Source organism: Macaca nemestrina, chromosome 8 (genome assembly GCF_043159975.1).
Source record: "Macaca nemestrina isolate mMacNem1 chromosome 8, mMacNem.hap1, whole genome shotgun sequence".
NCBI classification, from domain to species: Eukaryota; Metazoa; Chordata; class Mammalia; order Primates; family Cercopithecidae; genus Macaca; species Macaca nemestrina.
In genome coordinates, this window is record NC_092132.1 from 33,092,998 (window position 1) to 33,116,809 (window position 23,812).

General features: G+C 33.3%; 1 protein-coding gene across 6 annotated transcripts in view; it reads left to right on the plus strand.

The window, feature by feature from the left end:
- The window catches only part of LOC105475960 (CUB and Sushi multiple domains 3), a 1,218,758-nt gene that overhangs the window by 1,106,899 nt on the left and 88,047 nt on the right, over window positions 1-23,812 (plus strand). For all 6 annotated transcript variants that reach the window (XM_011731490.2, XM_071067898.1, XM_071067897.1 and 3 more), the window contains 5 exons: window positions 3,370-3,558; window positions 4,288-4,465; window positions 5,644-5,789; window positions 21,302-21,382; window positions 22,349-22,462. In XM_011731490.2, coding sequence (XP_011729792.2) covers window positions 3,370-3,558; window positions 4,288-4,465; window positions 5,644-5,789; window positions 21,302-21,382; window positions 22,349-22,462 — 708 coding nt within the window. The remainder of the gene's footprint in view (window positions 1-3,369; window positions 3,559-4,287; window positions 4,466-5,643; window positions 5,790-21,301; window positions 21,383-22,348; window positions 22,463-23,812) is intronic.

Consider the following 23,812-nt stretch of genomic DNA (forward strand, 5'->3'; position numbering starts at 1 on the left):
TGTTATTCATATAATGTATTATGTAAAATTTTCTTTTACTTTATAGTGATAGACTAATATGACATTCCTTCATTTTGTTCTATTGTCATGAGAATATAAATACTTTGATAATCATGTTATATTAGACCTATCTCTCAAACAGAACTGCTGCATAACCTTGAGCAAAATTTTTATCTCTTTTGAGTGAAGGGTTTGGGCATAAGTAGAGCTAGGCTCAAATGTTGATTCTTCCTGTTCTATCTAATGTGGCTTCGGCCTTGCTCTCCATTTGCTCACGTGCATAATGGAGTTAATTATACTAACTTTCAGATAAGTTGTATTGAACTTTTTATTATAAAATGTATGTAAGGTATATTCCATGATGTACATCATTTGTAATTAATCAGCACATTTTAGCTATTATTTCATGTCTTATATGTATATATTCTGTTAAAATTAAATACTAAAATTATGATGATATTTTACATAGTAAAGTGTATTTCTAAAAGCTGAAATTTTTAATCTAAATAACCTAAAATTTTATTACATCTCTGCCCTAATTATTGAAGGACTTTATGTAATGCTTTTGTATCTGAGTTCCTTAAGAACAGGGAATTGGGTTGTTCATTGGCGTATCATAAGTACCTAGAACAGTAAGCACAATAAATATTTGCTAAAGTATCTACCAGAAAGGAAATTTGAAAGTAGTTAAGATAGAGATAGGTCTTAAATATCAAATTACATGGATCTGAAATAATTATAATTTGTATTATACTTGTATGCATAATGTAAGAACACTACATTTCACATTATCACTCTTATAAAATAGGAGTCATTTCAATCACCTCCCAGCACATTGAATTTACCATGCTTACAAAGAAAGTAATTATTTTTATAACAATCAGGTAATTGATTGAGTTTCTCTTCTTTGCTGCTAGAAGACTCAGAACCATATTTGTGATACACTTTACCAAGTGTACATGGCCTTATGCCAAGTTCTTTGCCATGCACCTTAAACCTGACTACACCTGCTGTTTTCCTATTCTCATTTTCCCTCTACCTCTCAAAATAATATTCTTATTTGAATGATGTAAAACTAGAATTCAAACTTTATTAATTCTGATTTTTTTCAGTTAATATATTCTTGAAAAATAATTCATTATTGACATAATAAAAGTGTTAAAGATATAAATTTTTTTCACTGTTACTGGCATATTATTAACATGAGCCGTAATGTATTACAATGATGAGGAGATGTTATTTGTGAATCACACTGAGTTTTAAAATGGTTTTGTTTTGTGCTACATTTATGTAGCTAACCTAGTGCATTTTAAAGAAATAGTTAACATATATATTCACAGAGTCAATATTATTTTTGTATTGATTTTGTGGTTTAATTTTAAGAACTTTCTGAATTTGGAAAAATTATACTGTACAATTAAGTGTACCCTTCTACTGAAGGAATCAGTTTGAAAATTAATGTTATTACTGACAAGATTATTAAGTTTGGTAAGTCCTGTTTGTCACCGGTACAAGGTTGTGACTGCAAGTTGTCCAGGTTCTTCACTTTTTGAATAAAGAATTGTACAAAACGCCTAGCAAAGCAAAGAAAGAATGAAGCAACAAAAGAACGAAAGCAAGGATTTATTGAAAACGAAAGTTCACTCCCAGTGTGGGAGCAGGCCGACCAGTGGCTCAAGGGCCCAGATACAGAATCTTTTTGGGTCCAAATAACCCCAGAAGTTTCCCATTGGCCACTTCATGCTCACCTCATGTAAATGAAGTGGTAGCCTGCAATGAGTCTGATCTGAAAGCAGCCATCCAGAAGCTGAAGTGAAGTTACAAAGGTCACACTCCTGTGCAAATATCTGATTGGTTGCAAAAAACAACCTAATGCTTTTTGCAACCAATCAGAGGCTAACGTGAAGTTACAAAGTTATACTTCTATGCAAACGAAGACTCAGTCTGATTGGTTGCAAACAGCCAATTTCTCATCTGCCGGACTGAAAAGGTGAGGGGTTTGCAGATGGAGTTGCCTCTGGTGCTTTTGCTACTTAGGCGAGTAAAGTTAGGGTTTTCCTTTCAATTTAGTTTGAGGAAGTCCGAGTTGGAAAGCCTTAGGTTCTCTGCCTTCAGCCCTATTCTCCTGCCTCATTGTATTGTATATAATATTAGAATGGGAACTTTCTCCTGAATGCTTAAAATCTATTTTCTATACTTATTAAACTAAAAAGCATGGAGTAGAAACTGAAAGAGTATGTTTAATAGAATAATATATTCCAACTCCTAATGATCCATTCCTAATACACATTTGTCTTAAGTTGGAATGATAATGCTTTCTAATATATTTTTGTGTAGAATATTTTTTGTGTTGAATATTAATTAAAATGAAAAGGACGCATTAAGAATAAAAGCACTTAACATTTTAAAGAATTTGTTCATTAATTCTGAAACCTTTAGTCCTAAAAATGTGAGCTATATTTTAATAAACAACAGGATAATCTATTCAACTTCAAATGTAATTTTTTATTTGAGGAATATAAAATTTTAATGGTTAGATAGGGAAGTAGTCTTTGATTTTCAGCAATTTAAATTTTACTAATTAGAATACAATTTTGAATTTCTTAATAAAAAATTACAAATATTGATATAATATGAGTATAGGCCCTGCTCATAGTTCTAACATTTATTTAGTAATGTTTATTTAACACCTACTCTGTGAAAGGCAATAGCCAAGGCTTTGAGATATGATGATAGTACAAACAAGATCTCATACAAAATGTAGAGCAAGAGAAATATGAACAAATAAACAAGCAATTATACTGCATTGCCAAAATTATCCCATAACTGAAGTACAAAGTTTATTTTATATTAAAATGAAATGTTTTTCCAGTGCTTTATTTTACAAGCTAACTTCTTTTAAATTAACTCAACAGAAGTACATTGTGATCTGCAGAAAAGCAATTAGTAAAACAAACTGTAAAAAGGCTCAGAATTAGGCTTATACATATTCTTACTGCATTCTGTGTACTTATAATCAAGAAGCAATTGCATTCTATGGAAGAGAATCAGAATATATTCGATTAAAATTGTAGCTTTAAGAAGAGTGTACATTTTCATTAAAACATAATTTAATTGGGTTGCACAAGTAGGTGAAGAAAGCATGCATTTTTATGAATCGTGCTAACATTTTAAATATGAAAATTGTAGACATGAGAAGAAATTTTTGTCACAGGTCATTGACGGCATTTATCATAAACCTGAATTGCTATTTATAATCAACTACAAGTAGCATCACATCTATTTGTAAGTTGCAAAATTGCTCTAGTACCCTATCTGTGGCCTCTGAAATTTGGAAAGAAAAAATGTCTTTCTTTTTCCTCTTTCCAGCCTATCAGTTGCAAAGCTGTCCTGATCCACGCCCGTTTCGAAATGGTTTTGTAATTGGTAATGATTTTACTGTGGGTCAAACCATTTCATTTGAATGTTTCCCAGGATACACATTAATTGGAAATTCAGCTCTCACGTGCCTTCATGGTGTCAGTCGTAACTGGAATCATCCACTTCCAAGGTGTGAAGGTATGCTTCTACCTTGAAACTATCTTTTAGGTGATATCATCTGTTTTTAATATTGTTTTGGCACTTTTCACTTGTCTTCCTCTTCCAATAGCATGCTAAATATATAGTCTCTCAGCTGAAGATATTTTTTAAACCCCGAGGCTCTATAATGAATAGCAATTTTATCATTATTGGCAGGAGTCCTAACCTTTCCTACTGGGAGTGAAAAAAACAGTTGATTCACACTTTAGAGCTTTTCTTATGTGTGTGGGGAAGGGAAGGGGGTGCATGTGGGTTTGTGTGTATTTAAGTCATTCTTATATAAACCACTAACCCAGATACTGCTACTGAGTTCCTTTCCTCTAGAAAAACCTTTGAAATAAAAGGCTTCGAACCTCTTGTAAGGCCTTATATGTACACATAGTAAGAGGCAAATGAAAGTTAAAGTCTTTGCATTGATATAAAATATTTAAATAATAGAGAAGACAATGTAATTGAAAATAGAGAAGACGATGTAATTTACTAATCTAGTGATCATTAATAATTATTTAGCATAACTCATGTGGCAAAATAAAGTTGACTGTATTTTGTGCACTGTTGCCAACTTCATTATATATACCTCAACTGAAGTAAAAACAAAGCATAAATGTGTTTCATAATGCTTAAGATACTTGAAATGTTTGCCTTTTTCTCCATAGTCAGTTTATTGTTATTTTTAAATATTATTTTGTTTTGTTATGTTTTCCATAGCTCTTTGTGGTGGGAATATAACTGCAATGAATGGCACCATTTATTCTCCTGGGTATCCCGATGAATATCCAAATTTTCAAGATTGTTTTTGGCTTGTAAGAGTACCCCCTGGGAATGGCATCTACATCAATTTTACTGTCCTTCAAACAGAACCAATATATGATTTCATTACTGTATGGTAAGTCAGGACTATTGCTATTGATTTATTCAACTATGTATACAGTAAAACAAGGTTGGAATAAAAATATATCACAATACTCTGTTATAAATTGTCATCTGATATTTGAATTGAAGTGAGTAACTGAGACTGACAGTATGTGTCTTGTAGAATTTCACACACAAGAGATATAGGTTGTGGCTTATTTGCCCCACGAACTAGGTAAATATTGTGGAATAAAGACTTCATAGGTGAAAACAAGATTTAAAGATATTATTAAATTAATGTGCTAAAACAGGGAGTTAACAGACTAAGTTTACAGTATGGAAGTTCTCTATTTACAAAAGTCAGTGGAATTTAAGAAATTATAATTATTTAATATAACTAGTGAATTCCTGTCATAAAAATTAATTGTATTACAGTCTTGTCAATTGAAACATCTTTATTTAAAAATATATTAAGGCTGGGTGCAGTGGTTCACATCTGCAATCCCAGCACTCTGGGAGGCCACAGCGGGAGCATCTCTTCATCCCAAGAGTTCAATACCAGCCTGGGCAACGTAGTGAGACCCTGTCTCTAGAAAAAATAAAAAATTAGCCAGACATGGTGGCATGCGCCTGTGGTCCCAGCTATTCAGGAGGCTGAGGTGAGAGGATCCCTTGAGCCTGGGAGTTCAAGAGTGCAGTGAGCTGTGATCATCCTACTGCACTCCAGCGTGGGCAATGGAGTGAGAACCTGTCTCTAAACAAATAAATAAATAAATACAAATATATTAAAGAAAGTGTCTGAATTAATAATTAACAACTGATAATTTGTTCATCTGAGTTCTAAGAGTTGTAACTTTAACAGTCTGTGATTCTCAAGACTGTTGCTGAAGAAAATAAAAGGGGGAAAACCTCAAGCACTTAAAAGCACTAGAGTTTTGCTAAAAAAACAAAGACAATGTATTAATTATAACTAATATGAGTGCATTCCATTTAGGTCAAAAATGTAATCTGTTTTTATACTTTACATTTAAAAATATGTGGTCACCTACATAGATATAAAATATATTATTTGCACTCATTGGTTAGCTTCCTGCATCTTTATTATTGATATGTTAGAATATAAATATATGCAATACCTTTATTGAACTTCGTTCAAAACTACTTCCAAAATCAATCTCGATCTCTCCTCCTTTCCCAATCCTTGTCTCATAGGGATGGACCAGACCAAAACTCACCTCAGATCGGTCAGTTCAGTGGCAATACCGCTTTGGAATCAGTCTACAGTACTTCAAATCAGATTCTAATCAAATTCCACAGTGATTTCACAACAAGTGGCTTTTTTGTGCTCAGTTATCACGGTTGGTATTATCTGAGAGTTCCTATTTCATTTGGTACTGTTTAATTTGTTCTGGAAAAAATTGAATGTAATATATATTTAACCAATGATTGAAAAGGTATTAAATTTGGAAATTTTATAATCACAGTAACTTTAGCATTTCAAACACATTTCCTTGCAAAAGATGACCTCTTCTAAGTATTCAGGGACATTAAAATGTGAGCAAATGGATATAGGAGATAAATCAGTCAGTAATTACCCAGTGGAAAATAATCATTTTTGCATGAAAACCAATAAAAGAGAACCAGCTGTTCATACTTTATTGCATGTAATTTTGAGACATCAATAGATTTTTTTTCCTATACAAAATGTTTAATCTATTCAACCTGCTGTGAATCTTTCTAAAATTAGGATTCAGTATCTTTATGCTTTGGATCACATTACTCATTCATTTATACTCTTGTTTCAAAACTGTGTCTATTCTAGAATCTTACAGTTTTAAGTGACTATTCCAGATCATTAAGTTCATAGCTTTTACTGCTGTGGAATAATTTATGTATAGTCTCAATTTTATTTCATTGTATAGGGTCCTTTGTTCTGGGCTCGGTATTCATAAGCTTAACTTTTTGAAAGGACATTGAGAAGGTTTCACAGAGGTGTTTCTCTTCTTTATTTTTTTTTAAATCCTTAATCAATTGTGTTCCATTATCAATAAGAAAATGGTTATTTATCTATAATGATACATCCTTTTATCTGCTATGACCATAGTCTCATTAAAACACATTCTGCCTCATATAACTTAGTCAGACTAATTCCATGGGCATTTCACAAGACCAATAATCTACTAAATTAAGTTTGCAAAAATTATATGAAAATGTAAGGATGGACAGGTGCTTTACCCATTACATAATGTATGACTTAGCGTTTCACCTTTTTAATATAAAGTAGCTAAATATTTGATACTTAAAGCTGATATTCCGTGAAAAATATTGTAAATCAACTGTGATTGTGTTCAAAGACATTTAAAGCACATTGTATCCAGTCAGAAGTTGATCATAAAATGTTTGAGTTGCTTAATTTGAGCACTTATCAGTCAATTAGATGGTATCTAATTAGTTTCTCTGTAGTGATCCACTGTCATCCAGACTGATATGCAATCCAGCATAACCAATTGCAAAGTCAGGGGTTCAGTCTATGGCCATACCACCCTGAATGTGCTGATCTCATCTGGAAAGTTGGGTATTCAGTCAGACAACTTTTATTTGGGGTGTTTTTTTTAAAAAAATATTTTTTTTTGCCTTTCCTACTGAGTTGATCATTAATGCTGGCAGTTTGTAGATATAGCCTAAAGCTGAAACAATAGAATTATTACTTTGATAATCACAACTCAGGAACTAATACATTATCATTAAGATAAAAAAATGAATTAGTTGCCAAACTATATTATGTACATTTTATCTCCACAAGGATTTCTACTTAATTTTTTAAAATCTTTTTATGTACTGCTTGCAATCATAAAGAAAGGACTATTCACTGAAGAACTATAAATATCTTCAAGATAACCCTACAGGAAGTATAAAATTTTTATAAAATTTAGGAGACATTTCAAGGGGAAAATATTATCAAAGGAAAGGATGTCAGTGTTGTATGTTTGTGTGTGTGTGTGTGTAGGAGACAGAATGTGCACATTCATATAAAAATATGTGGATAATAGATATCTACACATAAACACAAAATCTTAATGTGGATTTAAACATACACATATATGAATATATAAACATATATCCTCATTTCAAAATGTCACTTGACTTTTGCAAGTGGGTTTTGAGACATGTGTGATAGAAATGGAATTGCTTAAGAAAAAAGCAGGTCAAGGTCAGGTGCAGTGGCTCATGCCTATAATCCCAGCATTTTGGGAGACCAAGGCAGGAGGATTACCTGAGGTCAGGAGTTCGAGACCAGCCTGTTCCACATGGTGAAATCCCATCTCTACTAAAAATACAAAATTAGCCAGGCATGGTGGTTCATCCCTGTAATCCCAGCTACTCAGGTGGCTGAGGCAGGAGAATCTCTTGAACCCGGGAGGCAGAGGTTGCAGTGAGCCAAGATGGTGCCATTGCACTCCAGCCTGGAAAACAAGAGTGAAACTCTATCTCTAAACAAACAAACAAACAAACAAACAACAGATCAAATATTCATTTAGCCCTTTATTTTCTATTTGACCTTGGACAAGTTACACTTTGATCTCTACTTTCCTCAGCTATAAAACAATATTATAGAATTGCTGAGAGGATTAAATGTCATATTATATATGTATAATTTACTCCAATTACTGGCATGTATTAGGTTGAACTAATTTTCATCAAAAAGTCCTATGGGCAATTTTATATAGCTCAACTGTAGAAATATTGTAATTGTTAATATTGTCAGCTTTACATTGAGGAGACATTTTGAGAACTGGAGATAATTGATAATATACAATTAGCATAATGCCTGGCAGAGCAGATGTTCGGTAAATATCTGTTTCCATACCATATCTTATCTCACATTTTAGATTTTTCAAATAGGACATTCATTCATTAGATTTTATAATAAGGTGCAAAAAAAAAAAAAAATGCCAGAGCCTAATGAAGGCTAATGTTTGAATCAACAGCTATGGAGATTCCACTCAAATTTTAAAATAAACTTGAAGTTTGGGAGCATAGCCAGAGTTCATGTTAAAAATTGACTGATACTTTCAATTTGTCTAGCCCTAATAGGATAACTTTTCTAAAGCACTGCTTTCATCCTTACCTGCCTTTTCAAGAATGCATGAGGCCTACAGTAAATCTAATTTAAAGCTACCCTATAATCCAGTTCACTGATTTTTACTCTCCAGTCCCTACACAACTTCAGTCAGGTTGGTTTCCTCACTGCCTCCTGAACTTCTATTCTTAAATCACATCTTTGTCTCCGTCATAACTACTCTTGGTTTCTTAACTCATCTTCAGTTATTTAAGTCTTTTTATGTTAAGTCCCATATCCTCCACTTCTTAATAATTTGAACTCATGGTGATCACTGCCATCACCTCTGTGATTACACTTACTCTTCTTACCAAACTTTTGAAAACCTAATTACAATATGGTGTATTATTTTATAAGCCTTATAAGTTTATTAAATGAGTGTTTTTTGAGGATACAAATTTCTTGTTCTTATCCTTTTTATATTTTTTTTATTGACTGTATTTTAGTGTTACAGTGGGAAGTGTGTGTTCAGTCTCTTTAAAAAGTTGTTGGTATTTATTTGAGCTGTGTTAGTAACAACTTTTAAAAATATCATTTTAGAATTACTAAATGTGTAATTCTAAATCACATCCTCCTTAACAAAAACAAGAAGATATGCCTGTTAATACTAATTTGAGCTATAGGCTCAATGTCAAAATGAAGTCTCATAATAGTAAAAAATTGGTCAAATTATTTGGAATTTTTGATAAATAAACTGAGTATATAATTCATTATAAGCTTAACACTTATTTTAAGCTGGTTGAGTATACCTAATCTGTGAATGATTTACTCACCCACCCAGTTTTCTTTATATCCTCTTAGACTTCATAGTTACTTCTGATATCCCTTGCTTAATAATTCAGAAGTGATTTTCTCAAGAATTGTATATTTATTTTATAAAGTTGACAGTTCAATATTTTTGTGTATTTTCTTAAGGTCACGTTGATTATTTAAGTTTTATTTATTAATATATTTTTAATATACTTGAAAAGAGAAGAATAAAATGTGTGTTTTTCTCTCTAACCTAACTTCCTTTATGAGATCCAGGCAGCCATCTGTCTTTTATAAAACATCACTTTCATAAAGTCTTTTATGATCAAAAATAACATTCATAAAAAAGCTTTGCAAAATGAAAGCTCTCTGCAATGAAAAAATAGGACAGGCGTAAATGCTGAGGCACTTTACCTCAGATATCATATATTTTTCTCATTTGAGGAAATGTTTTTGTCTCTCTTTGTGTTGCTATAACTATGGTTTCCTAAAGTAAGAACCACTTTTTTTTTCATATCTGCTGTAGAGTCAAGATGAGGTTGGTTTATAATTAATAATAATATTCAGTCCTAATTAATGACCCCCTAAAAGATAAATTACCCAAAATAAATTTAACTGAGTGTTCTTTTTGCAGTGACTTTGTATAACCATCACTATATTAGTGGTAACAACCATTTATTGAAAATTTAATATGCTGAGCACTGTGCTAGGTGCTTTCCATGTATTATTGCTAATTTTCATAATAACCCTATGAGGTAAGTATTATTATCTTCATTTTAATAATGAACAAACTGAGTGAAAAACCACACAACCTACATAAAACCAGAGAACCAATAAGAAGAAAGGCTAGTTGAAATTCAAAATAGGTCTGCCTGACTTCAAAGAATGATCCGTTTTTGAAAAATCAAAACAACAATAACAACAGCTAAAATCCATTGTATTCTTATTAAGTGCCAGGCAATGTTCTAAGCTGGTATTATCTTATGAATAGATTATATTTAATGGTATATAAACCCAATTGTTCTTTAAACATTTAGTCAAAGTGATTTTCAGTTTTAGCAATATGATGGGTCATCTCATTTTCTCAATATGCCTCCTAATTATAACTTGGAGCTTTAAGCTTCTTATTGCTTCATTTTCCAAAGATCTACAAAGTAGTAATAGTACATTGATAGATTTATCACAGCTCAGTGTATTCTTTATAGTTTCTAAAATGTGCTGTGGTCACTGGGCCAAGAGAAAGTAAAAGTTTTGTTGAGATCTGACTTGTGTCACTCAAAATAATCGGCAACTAGAGTATAGCCACAATATGTATTTGCTAATTTAATACAGAAGTTATGTTATGGTGTTTAAGCCAATTATCCAGGATACTCGATTTTTCTAATATCAATGTATTAGGGAAATTCACTTTCTATGTGGAAGATTTTCTTAGCATAATGTGATTTAATAATTATGTTATTCATTATTTTCTGTTATTAGCACATTTTCTATTGAAGAATGAGTTGATTACATAATGACTCATTATTTTTAAGAAATGTATTTAAAAGGCCTGTAATGTGTTTCAGGTCATCTTTTATGGTTATGCTACTTTTACAATAAATGCTGTATTTGGAAACAAGTATATTTAACTTCACAAAGTCTCATCCTAAAAGAGACTGCTGCAGATGTAAGGACATGCTTTATATAAAGCATAAATCACGATTGCCTTTAACTGTGTGACACCTTTGCCTCACATAACCTGAAGACCTGACCTCCTTTTGTATTGTAATAACTAGAGCACAGAACCCATAAAGGGTTTTATTATTTGATATCCAGAGAGTATGGGGGATATGGACATCAGGTAATAATGTGTGTGTGTGTGTGTGTGTGTGTGTGTGTGTGTGCATGTGTGTATAAAATGAAGCGATAGAGCTAAAAACCAAACTGCTAAAACTGTTAGGAGGAAAGGAAAATACCACTTACTATTAGTTAAATGACTTAAATGACTACTTAATTATAACTCAAAAGACTAAAAGTTATGTCAAAATTACTATCTTTTGACACTTCACTGTATGTATATGCCCAGTTGATAAAGTATGGTATTTATTTTCTTAAATATCTTACTTTCTGTTGCCTCCAGCCAAAGATTTTCAGGAACACAATTTCTGTTAAAAAAAAAAAGTTAGATTTATTAACTTGTGATAATGAGTGAGACAGCATATGATGAGGGACTCTGTGATCTCAGCAAAAGTGTGTCAGTAGAGTCTTGATATAGGAATTCGACTGTATGAGATGGTTTGGGGAGGAGTTCAAGGAAACATAATTTTCTTCTGGATTGGGTGCTGTCAGAAAATTGGAGCAGTTTTATGATTGGATATCTTAACTTTTTTTTCTAGAAGGTGGAGGGAATGGAATATACCTATATAATTAGTGTGGAAATACTATTCACTAAGGTTGGCTGAGGTGGAAGACTCTGTCATTTTGATGATTTGAACAGTGTTCTTGTTTTCTGATTATGACTATGGAAAGGTCTTATTTCTGTCTTATTTCAACGAGGTCAAAGAATTACCTTGCCTGCTGTTAGTTTTTAGGGAAATTGTTTATGTTTAACAGGAGACAATGGCCTATCAATTAGAGCCAGGTCTATATGCCAGGGAACTCAACAATGTAGAGAAGAGGCCTTTGGCACATTGTTTTTCAGATTTCAATAGGCTCAGCACTAAGACAGGATACCTTAAATTAGCTGTCTGCATGTGAAGAAGACAATTCACGCAACAGATACTGAAATGTTCTTAAAATAATCCAGGAGATATCCGAATAGTTTTGTTTCACAATAGTTTCTGTTATTTCTTTTCTAGGAAAATAATAAGAGTGACTTCTTGTTGACTATATTAGTCCATTCTCACACTGCTATAAAGAACTGCCCAAGACTTGGTAATTTATAAAGGAAAGAAGTTTAATTGATGCACAGTTCCACATGGCTTGGGAGGCCTCAGGAAACTTACAGTCATGGCGGAAGGGGAAGCAGGCACGTTTTAAATGTTGGCAGGGGAGACAGAGAGTGTGTAAAGGAGGAACTGTCAAACGCCATCAGATTTCATGAGAACTCACTCTCATGAGAACAGTATGGGGGAAACCACCACCATGATCCAACCACACCCACTAGGTCCCTCCCTCAACACATGGGGCTTATGGGGATTACAATTTGAGATAAGATTTGGGTGGGGACGTAGAACCAAACCATATCGTTGATTCATTTTCATTCTTCATGATAGAAACTTTCTGTCTCTCATCTCTAAATCCAAATAAGCATTTTCTCTTGATTTCTAATATTCTCCCTTATAGAGTCAGAGAAACAAACTGAATATAAAATATTAGTGGTGTAAAAGGGATATTGTAAAGTAATTTAAACCCTGCTGGAACACACTTCTATGTTCATGTCAACCCACTGGCAGATTTTCTGCAAAATGGAAAACAAATTTATTGTTTTCTTCTCTTCATTAAAATTAAGATAGCATTAATTTCAATACACTTAGCTCTGCTTTCAAGTGAAATAGCTTAAGCTTGTTTCAGATAACTTTAAAAATAACGCTGCCAAAACTGCATAACAGAACATAAAATTGTCAACGTTTGTTATCCCCAAAATCTTCCCCAAATCATGAGATTATCATACTTGAACTAATCTGGAAGAGCACTGAAGTACACTGGGGCTTATATAGAGCTTAGAGTTTATAAGGGAAGATGCAACATTATTTCTGTCCTCTGTGAGGAATACTGTGTCCTTACTTGGCAGAAAGGTTATGTGCTTGTCCTTTTTTTTGGTTTGGAGAAGGAATGGCAATTTGCCAGTGTTCTGTTGTGTCTTTTTTGAAGAAGTCTTTAATAGCGCATTGAATAGAAGTAGATACATGCAGCATTCTTTTCTGGAATTGGGTTGGATGTTTCATTGCAAAGAAAATAGAAAATTAAAAATAACGAAAAAATGTTGCCAGAATCAAATCTTAAACCAGCTTCGAAAAACGTATTTGTTGGATGAGGAACCAGATATCTATGCACGTTGGAACAAAAACAGAGAACTATTTAAATAATAATCATCCTCAGAAGATAGACATGTGGAATATGATGCCCTCATGTAGTTGTTAGATAGTAAATGGTGTTTAAAAGTTGGTGCGGCATGTCAGATAAAATGATTCTTCTTTTTTATTTTTTTTATTTTTAAATTTAATTTTATTATTATTTTTTTTTGAGACGGAGTCTCGTTCTGTCGGCCAGGCTGGAGTACAGTGGCGCAATCTCGGCTCACTGCAAGCTCCGCCTCCTGGGTTCACGCCGTTCGTTCTCCTGCCTCAGCCTCCCGAGTAGCTGGGACTACAGGCGCCCGCCACCGCACCCGGCTAGATTTTGTATTTTTAGTAGAGACAGGTTTTCACCGTGTTAGCCAGGATGGTCTCGATCTCCTGACCTCATGATCCGCCCGTCTCGGCCTCCCAAAGTGCTGGGATTACAGGCGTGAGCCACCGCGCCCGGCAAAATGATTCTTCTAAAGAGAACACACACTTAGTTCCAATATGTGTTTTTAAAGTGTGAATACCTATTTTGTGCAGCTTTTCTGTTAATGGTCATGGCTGCAAACTGTTTCTAAATGAAACAATCCTTGAAAAACATGGACTAAAATATATGCACTTGCGATTTAAAATTTAGATGACATAATTTATATGACTTAATCATTTCAGTTCCACCAGTAACTGAATGTGTGACCTTGTCCACCTCATTTCACTTATTTAGGTCATCTTCCTACCACCCCTTAAGGAGTCTAGGAGAAATGATTTCTAAGATTATTTCTGGTTTGTCTAGGATTCTAACCTATACAATATTGCATCTATTTGTACCAGACCTATTTACCTTCTTCCTTAGTAACCAAAGCATATATTTTATAGAGAATTAGGTATTGTGTTAATTTGATTTATTAATTAGTATTTCTTAAGTGATTTCCAGAGCACTGTGCCAAGAGTTTTGAAACCACAGACACATATATTATATAGGATGATGAAATGTGGTACTAAACTCATGAATTTTATACTGCGACATAATGTACATCAATGTAAAACAAGGATATCTTATTTATTTTATTTTATTTTATTTTATTTTATTTTATTTTATTTTATTTTATTTTTGAGACAGAGTCTCGCTCTGTCGCCCAGGCTGGAGTGCAGTGGCACAATCTCAACTGACTGCAACCTCTGCCTCTCGGGTTCAAGTGATTCTTCTGCCTCAGCTTCGCAAGTAGTTGAGATTACAGGTGTGCAACACCACACCTGGCTAATTTTTGTGTTTTTGGTAGAGACAGCTTTTCACCTGTCCCTGCAGGTGGCTGTGCTGGTCTCAAACTCCTGACCTCAAGTGATCTGCTCTCCTCAGCATCCCACAGTGCTGGGATTACAGGCGTGAGCTACTGTGCCTGGCCAATAATATCCAATTTAAATCAGAATAGAAACAAACAAGTGGTTAGATACTTTCTGCGAAGTCACATGGGTGCTTCGAATGACCCATTCTGAGGAAGGTCACATCAGATTGAAGTTATATGTGTATCGGGTACAAACATCATCACAGCAGAAATGCTGATGCCAATATTTGTCAAACAGGGGATGTACCCTCCCTCTTAACTGGTAATACACTCAGGCCTTATTCAAAGCACTTTATAATATTTTAACTCAATCTTGGCTTTATGTCTATTTTACAGATGAGATAACTGAAGCAGATTCTTAGCAGTTTGCCTACGGTGATGGAAGTAGCAAACAGCAGACCGAGATTTGAACCATTGGTCTGGTTCTAGAGTAAATATTTGATCAGCCTGCTTTGTGCACAAGTGTAGTTATCAATACAAACTGGATTATGTATATTTTTTATGATGTTGATTGGTTTGATAGAAACACATTCAGAAAGAGAAGCAGAGCTGCACAACGTTTAATTCCCCTTTGTTGCCTTCAATTACAAAACGTCTGATGCATCACATCTCACAGTCATTACACCCTTTTCTTTGACCAAGAAAGATGAGATGTCTCAATTTTATTCATAATTCTGTAAATAATTGCCAAATCAAAATGTCCTTTAGAAATAAGAAGTGAAAGTTAAGAAAAGCAGGAATTATTAATATTTATGCTATTTATTTATGAATATCAAATATCTTGAAGAAATAGAATCCCAATTTGATATCATAGTGGTTTATTCTTATTAAAAGATAAGCTTAAAATGCATAAAATGTGCCAGACAGTATTCCAAGTGCTTTGCATGTGTAAACCCATTTGATTATCATAACTGCCCTTTGGGATGGCATAAAATTATTACTATTTTATAAATGAGGAAAGCAAGGTGGAAAGATAAATAACTTGCCCAAGTGTTCCCAATTTTTAAGTGTTCAAAACAGGATTTGAACTCAAAGAGCCAAAGAGTCTAGCCTATGTCCATACTCAAGACCATAAGAATGTGTTATATATTATACATATATACTCATTCATATATATACTTATACATTATATATATATGTATGTATACACACTAATTCAGCATTCATTCTTTCATTTCTCTAGCATTTAGTCATTCAGCACATATTTACTGAATGCTGCCATGTGCCAAACACTGGATTATGCCCTAAAGAGTTAGTAGTTAATAAGAAAAGCAAAAGTGCCTGCTTTCATGGAGCTTACATTCTGGTATAAGAAAATAGTAAACAAATACATAAACAAATATAAGAAAATAGAGAGTAAACAAATACATAATTCTTACAGATTGTGAAAATTACCAGACTGTGAAACAAAGTTAACTGCAAAGGATCAACTTTATGTAGCATTATCAGTGAAGACATCTCTTGTTTTAGTCATGTTCAAAGTTATAAAAGAGCTAGGAAGACAGATTTCAAGAAAATGAGAGACAAAAGAAAATCATATAGAACATAAAGTTTTACCTATATCATCAAATACTAAACTCTCAAGCATTTGAGAACTCTGTTGATGGAGTAATGAAAAAGACTACAGTAAGAGGTTGTAGACAGGTTTGATTTTTTGAAATTTAGTATTAAAAATGAAGAGATGTGGTTTAACATTTTTTAAGAAGTGAGGATGATAGGCCACATGCCTATCAGTGGTACTTGAATTTTAAGTAGAGGAGATAAACTATTTTTGTTTATTTGTAGCTAAAAATATAAGCTGGTTAATAGGTGGGGGTGAAGTTAATTAGACAAAGTTAGAAATCCTTGGAGGTCATAATCAAGACTTTTAATTTAATGCATAAGTCATTTGGGGACACTATGAAGTTTTGTAGACTCTATCAGCAATTGTTTATTTAACACCCACTGCAACATAGATTCTAGTAGTCTCTTGCTATCCACTCTTGTCCTCTTCCAATTGTGTGTGTGCTTTTTAAAAATTTCTGACTACAGCCACAGTGATCTTTTAAAGGATAAATCTGACCACATTCCTCTCCAACTTAAATCTCTTTAAAGGCCTCCCATTGGTCTCAGCTTAAAATAAATGAAATCCCGAGTATAACTTGTACAGTCCTGTCTGATTTAGCCCCTGATTTTTGCTCTTTTCGCTCCCTCCTCTCTCTCACCAGGGCTATCATTCCTCTCCAGAAAACACACACACACACACACACACACACACACACAGCCCTTGCTTCAACTAGTTAAATTCTACTAATTAATTAATATCTTTCTCATCAACTATTAGCATGTATAGAGCAGGCTTCTGTCTGCTTTGCTTACCTTTGCATTCCCAGCACCTATTATGGTTTCTGACATCTGGCACATCATAGGAGCTTAATAATAACTTATTTAATAAACAACTTAATTAAATGCGTTAGGTATTGTCGGAAATGCAAATACAATACAAAATACTTAAGCTATACATGGAACATGAACCAATACATAAAACAATTCAACACAATAAAACACTAAATGCTAAATATTGTTGTGCCAATTTCTAGGCTGGCAAGATTGCCAAAAATGAAGGTGTGGGATAGGAAATGAACATGGCAAATACAAAGGACCCAGGAAAGTTCAGCCGGATATAGCAGACATCTCATGTGAGGGATTGGTGAGAATTAGGGTAACGATCTTGCTTTATCTAAGATGATAAATCAATCTGTAGGCCATTTAAAAAAACCGCTGCAAATTGATAACAGGGAAATAGCAATGACAAAATGATATTCCAAATGAAGTTTATTTATCTATAAATCTGGGAGACAATGTGTCTTAATTTTATAGTGGAACTTGGTTCAAATTCTGGCTGTGTGAATTGGGCAAACAATTCAGCCATTATGAAATTTAGTATCTCTTTTGGTAACATGAGTAATTTACACATATTTTGATGTGGCATTTTATTGATTAATGAAAGAGGCATGTAAAGGAATTTTCAGAGTCCTTTGTACACAGTGGATTCCAGATAAATACTGCCTTACATCTAGTGAAGTGAATGTAAGAAGGGTAGTATCAGGGAGACACTGAAGGTAAGGAACACACTATAGGCCAATTTAATAACACAGGCGTATTAGTTTACTTGGGCTGCTGAAACAAAGTACCACAAACTGATGGCTTCAAAGCAATCTTTGGCATTCCTTAGCTTATAGATGAATCACCACAGTTTGAGCCTTTATCATCATGTGCCGTCTTCCCTGTGTGAACATCTCCGTGTCTCTTTTCGTTTTATAAGGACACTAGTCATATTGAATTAAGGTTATCCCCATAATTCTATACAACTTTAAGTTAACCAATTACATCTGCAACAATCCTATTTCAAATAACATTTTTAGGTTCCAGGAAAGGCATGAATTTTAGGTGAAACTATTCAACTATTCATCAGGAATGAAATGGCAGGAATCTAGACTGAGATGTTGGTAGCAAGATTGGAAAGACGTAGGATAAATCATAAAGTTATGTTAAAGAACATACTAGTAGAGATTGATGAAGTTTGAAAACAGAATTTCTGTGAGCTGCTTACGATTGAAACTTTTGTAGTGCTTGGCCTTCAAAAGTTAAAAGAGAAACAGATGAAAAGAGGTTTGTTTGTTTGTTTTTCATTATTCCTTTCTCTTTTACTATTTATTCAAAATTACATAGTTCGACCTTGAAAAGTATTTTAGCCAGATCTTGCCTATATTTCAATGTGTAGCATTCTCTGACACTCAGTTGTTTCTATTTCATCCCCACTGGCAATTTTAAAGTTGGGAGTCATCCTAGGGAAGACTGTTGAGAGCTTGTTTCCCTCCTGAAGAAACCTACACTCTGTCAGTTATCAGCAAATATTAGTTGAATTGTAAGTATAGTGACAAGAACTAATTCCTGGATAGTGAAAAAGGTAGATAAACAAATAGCCTCTGAAAGTCTACATAGGGACCCAATCAACAAGTATGCAAATAAATGGAAAATAACACACTTTGAACAAGTCGTGTTTACATGTGCCACGAAAAGGGTTCTGTGATTAGAAAATAACAGTGAGGGGTGGGAAAGGGAGGCGTGAAGAGATCACAAAAGATTTTTAGCCTGGCAATATAGAATTGGGAATTGAGACACAAAGTCAGAATTTTAGCCAAAGGAATCAAGGGAATCACTTAGGTAACAATGTAGAAAGTTTATTTAAAGGAAAGTTTGTTCAGAATTCAAATTTATAAAGTTGATAAGAATAGAATTGTTCTCCTTGAAATAGAGTTGGGAGGTAAGGAAATTATACCTCAGACCCTCCATGGGCTGACAGTGATCCCTTAACTTTTAGGGATACATTTTATAAAACTGACAGTGAAAGGAAAGAACAGAGAATAAGACATTAGCTTACAGCACCCACATGGTCTTGGAAAAGTAACATAATAACTCTGAGCATCATAGTCTTCTTTAGTAAAAAATTACAACCTTTGATCTTTTAAATCCTGCAACTGAGTTATCTAGGTCATTCTCAGCATATTCCACAGATGATAATAGTCATGGATTCCACATAAAAAATGTTTCTTATTTAAAATAATAAAACAATTTGGGATTAGCATGAAGATTAAAATAACTTCACAGGAAAGCACAAGCAAAATAATACAGACATGAGCATCTCTACATTTCTGTAATTTCTGAGTTGATCTCTATTCTATGATAAGACCAGTCAAAATCTTCTCTAAAGCATAGTCTCAGAAAGATTTCTCTGTGTAGGGCTCCCCATGTCTTCTCCCTTTTTTCTTACATTTTTGGCATTTCTTACAATTACCTTTTACCTTTATCACTGTACCCCCTTTAAGTAATAAGTTCAGGAAAACAATTTTCAAAATTCCTAATTACTATCCACCAAACATTTTATCAAAAATCTGGGTTATACTTTATGCTATGGAGTTCTTTCCCAGCAAGTCTTTCTTCTTTAGCAGTAACTCTTCTGTACAGTGGTGTTTTACTTGCAAATTAACATCCATGCACAACAAATGCTTTTATAAACAGGCTAAACTACTGGAAGGAAGATGTTTGAAGGGACAGATAACAATTTGCAGAAGAAAATTAAAACACATTTATTTTTTGGTTCATCTCTCTAGATCTACATTTTGAAAAGTTTTTCTTTTATTTATCCTTAGTAACCTGAACATTTATTAGCCAATTAATCTCTTATAAGTAGCTTTTTGTTGGATGATGATGAATTAATGATTTTATGCTTTGCCCAAGTTTTTGTTCAAGTTTTATCCTCCACCTGAAATGCTCTTCTCCTCAGGATTACTCTTTAGAACTGGAAAAATTTTACTCCTTCTTTCAAGTATATCTCATTCTTTTCCTACTGTAGGAATCTTCCTGACCTGGTCTAGTTGATACTCTTCAATGCTCACATAATACTTTTTTTTTTTTTTTTTTTTTTTTTTTTTGCAATAGGAGTAGTGTTGAATGCACTTTGAAATTAGAGGATATACACTTCAATTTTTGTCTATGTCCTATACTATTTGTGTGGTCTTGTATAAGCTACTGTGTCTTTTGAGTCTCATTCTCTTTATCGGCACATTGAGTACATAAAGAACTTCTAAGTTTAAGTAGTAAAAATAGGCATATAAAACAATTTGCCTCAGATGTTATAATAGTATAAAACATGTTTCCTGAATGAATATGAGTATAGTACATTTTTGGAAGACTTTAAGATAAAAAAAGACTTCAATCAAGCAAAGGATTTTGTTGTAGATTTTAGATATCATGTGGGGATAGTAGGCATGAAGCTTGGATTCATAGAGACTTTGTCATGGTGGCCTTTCAATTACAAATTGGATTACAAATGCCAATGTAATCCAATAGGATGACCCGTTCAAATGATATAATAATTAGAAACATGACGTTTGACAAACAGACATCTTATAATTATATTAAAGTAGCATGGTGAGACAAGGCTCTGGAGCCAGGCTACCTAGGTTCAAACCTCAGCTCTGTCATGTTATAGCTATGTGATTTGGGAAAACTTTTAACTCTCTTTAACAGTTTTCTTTTTTAAAGAATGGGGGCAATTAAGAAATAGTAACATAAATTAAATAAGAATTTTTTTTTTTTTTTTTTTTTGCGAGGATTGAGTTAAGTATTTATAATATTGCCTGGAATAAAGTAAACACTGAGTATTTGTTTGCAATTATTGCTGTATGCCATGCACTTTGCTAAGGGTAAGTTCAGGGGATTCAGTGATGTGTATTGGGAAAGATAGGCATTGAGCAAGTAAGCAAACATGAATACATGATTCCAAATTGTGATCATGCAAAGGAGGAAAAAAACAAAGTGTTTTGAACCACATAACAAGAAGGACTAGAATAAGGGTAAGAAATAAGGAATAAAAAGTAAGCATTGTTACCATGGGAAAATATTTTGTAATGTTGTAGTATATTTTTAAAAATAAAGATGTAATTGAAACTTGATAAATTATGTAATTTATTTTTATTCTTTTTAACAACCTTTGATAATTTTCTTGTGTTTTTGCATATGCGAATACATGTAGCTGCTCAAAAAAGGAATAAACACATTGTTTATTTTTATAGCCTATCAACTAAGGGTGTGCCAACCTCCACCACCTGTACCCAATGCTGAAATGTTGACGGAAGATGATGAATTTGAAATAGGTAAAGGCTGTTAAATTATTTTCAAGGAAAACATACAGCTGGCAGAACTATTTGCTTAAAAATAAGCCAAAATAAAGAATAGTAATAGCCTGACTTGAGATCCTCATTCCCTGTGTTGATAGAGATTATTTAGAATTTTTAAGAAGGGAGAGGAGTGAAAAGAGGAAAGGGAATATTAGAGAAGAAAAAGTAATTTTGTTTTTCTGGAATGTACAATTAGAAAACGTATTAAAATTTGAACCCGTTAACTTTACTCTGATGGTTCTTTCCAAACTGTTATTTTGCTGCCTTCTGACACTGTAGTTCTAACCTTTGTTCTTTGAATTCAGACCTATGCCTGACTTGGCAGAATGAATGGTTTGTAGGGCATATTAGAAGTCATATTTCATTTTCATATCTTGGAAAATGCTTAGTCGATTCTACTCAGTTTAATCATAAAGTTGGTTTAAAACTGAGTTGGAAGTTCAACCCAAATAATTAATGCCACACAGTTTGAAAAAAATTATATACGAAGACATCTTAATGTTGCCATAGTAAACTTTTATTATTCATTATTATTATTATATTGATTTTGGTTGAAACACACAAAGAAACTATTAGTGACCGATGTAACTTTAATTCAGATACAAAAGCAATAAATAGACAGCCTTCTAACTACTTGCTGTATTTTTGTTGCCTATCTCACCTATATCAACTAAATTATTTCATTATGACTATTGCTTATATCCAGTCAGCATGCACCAGTACAGAGGGAATGGCAGTTCACTTTTGCCTTCGGTCCTCATTGATCAATGACTATTATATACTGGTTTTTCAATATTTTGAATATAACTCCTACTTATACCTAATAACATTTTTATACTGATTGAAAATAACTAAAGGATAAAATATTCTCTTACAATTGAAATATTTATTTTTATCATCACCTTGTTGCTTATATGAAACCTCCCCTCTTTTTTTTAATAGGTGATATTATTAGGTATCAGTGTCTTCCAGGATTTACTTTAGTTGGTAATGCAATTCTGACGTGCAGATTAGGAGAACGACTGCAGATGGATGGAGCACCTCCAGTTTGTCAAGGTATTCAATAGTTCTTATGGTTATCTATTTCTAAAATATTTGCTTTATGTTTAACTAATATAGGTAAGACTGAGAAAAATCTGTTTATATAAATAAGAAATATTTAACTGGAAGCAATGCTATAAGTTTTATAACTCATATGTGCTATTTCATTTAGAAATAATCCACTGTTCATCAGATTTAACTCTAAACATCTTTGATTCTTTCAAGGGTAAATTTTTCTGGTTTAGCATGAAGTCCGTTCAACTTACTCCAATTATTTTGCTCTTCAGGGTGGGAATGGAGGTGGAGAGAAAGGGAAATCACTTAAAATAAAGGTTTCAATGTTGATTGCTTTTACTTAGAAAGAGCTTCCGATCTAACCACTAGACTTATTAAACTTTATTGAGTACCTGTTATATAATGAGGATCTGAGGGAAAAAAGCAAATAAACAAGCAAAGTAACAAAAAATAAATAAATTTTAAGTGGCCCTTGCTGTGGATGTGTCATGGAAAGGTACTATGGCAGTCATACAGGGGATAGCAGTACAGTGTTTAGGGAAAGAGACCAGGAAGCTGTAGATTCATATAATTTTTAGCCACTTATGGGGCAGGGAAAGCTTGGTGGAAGCATTGTTGCCTGAGTCATGAGATACAATTCCAAATGACAGTGAGACTTATTCTGGTAGAACAGAGCTAGAGAGAGGGTGGTCTAAGTGGCAGATACATATGCAAAGATAGAGAAGTGAAAAACAACAGGGCATGGACTTCAAGGATTCATTGCGTTAAAAGAGTAAGGCAAAGATAGACCTTGAATGATGTGCTAAGCTGTGATGTTCAAAAAACATTTACTCTTCATTTGTGTAGCCCCTAGGCCCAGAACAGAGCCTAACACACAATTATCATAAATGTTGATTAAGTTGAATACAATTGAGTTGTATTTTATTATTCTTTCTAGCTTTTTTTGGATTAATTCCTTCTTTGGGATTAATTCCTGAGAATACTGGAAATCTGTTTCCTGTGCAGTATCTTAGCTGCTATCACAAGTCTAAAGTAACTTCTGATTTTTATTCTAAACATATGATAATTGAAAGCCTTACAAGAAGATAAAAAGATTACAGGAGGCTTTGATGGTAGCAAAAAGATAAGCAGAAAAGCAGGTTTGAGGGTATAAATGGGAGCCAGTGTGAGAATTTCTCATGGTCTTAATGCTATTAGAACATCTTGAAGTTGGTTGAGAATTCTGAAGTCTATCACTTATATATTCCAGACATTTAGATGTCATTCATTCAGCTTTTTCCTTCATGTAAGGCTACTCTCTAGACCTTTAGAATTATGTAGGTTTCATATTCAGATATTTAGATACACAAA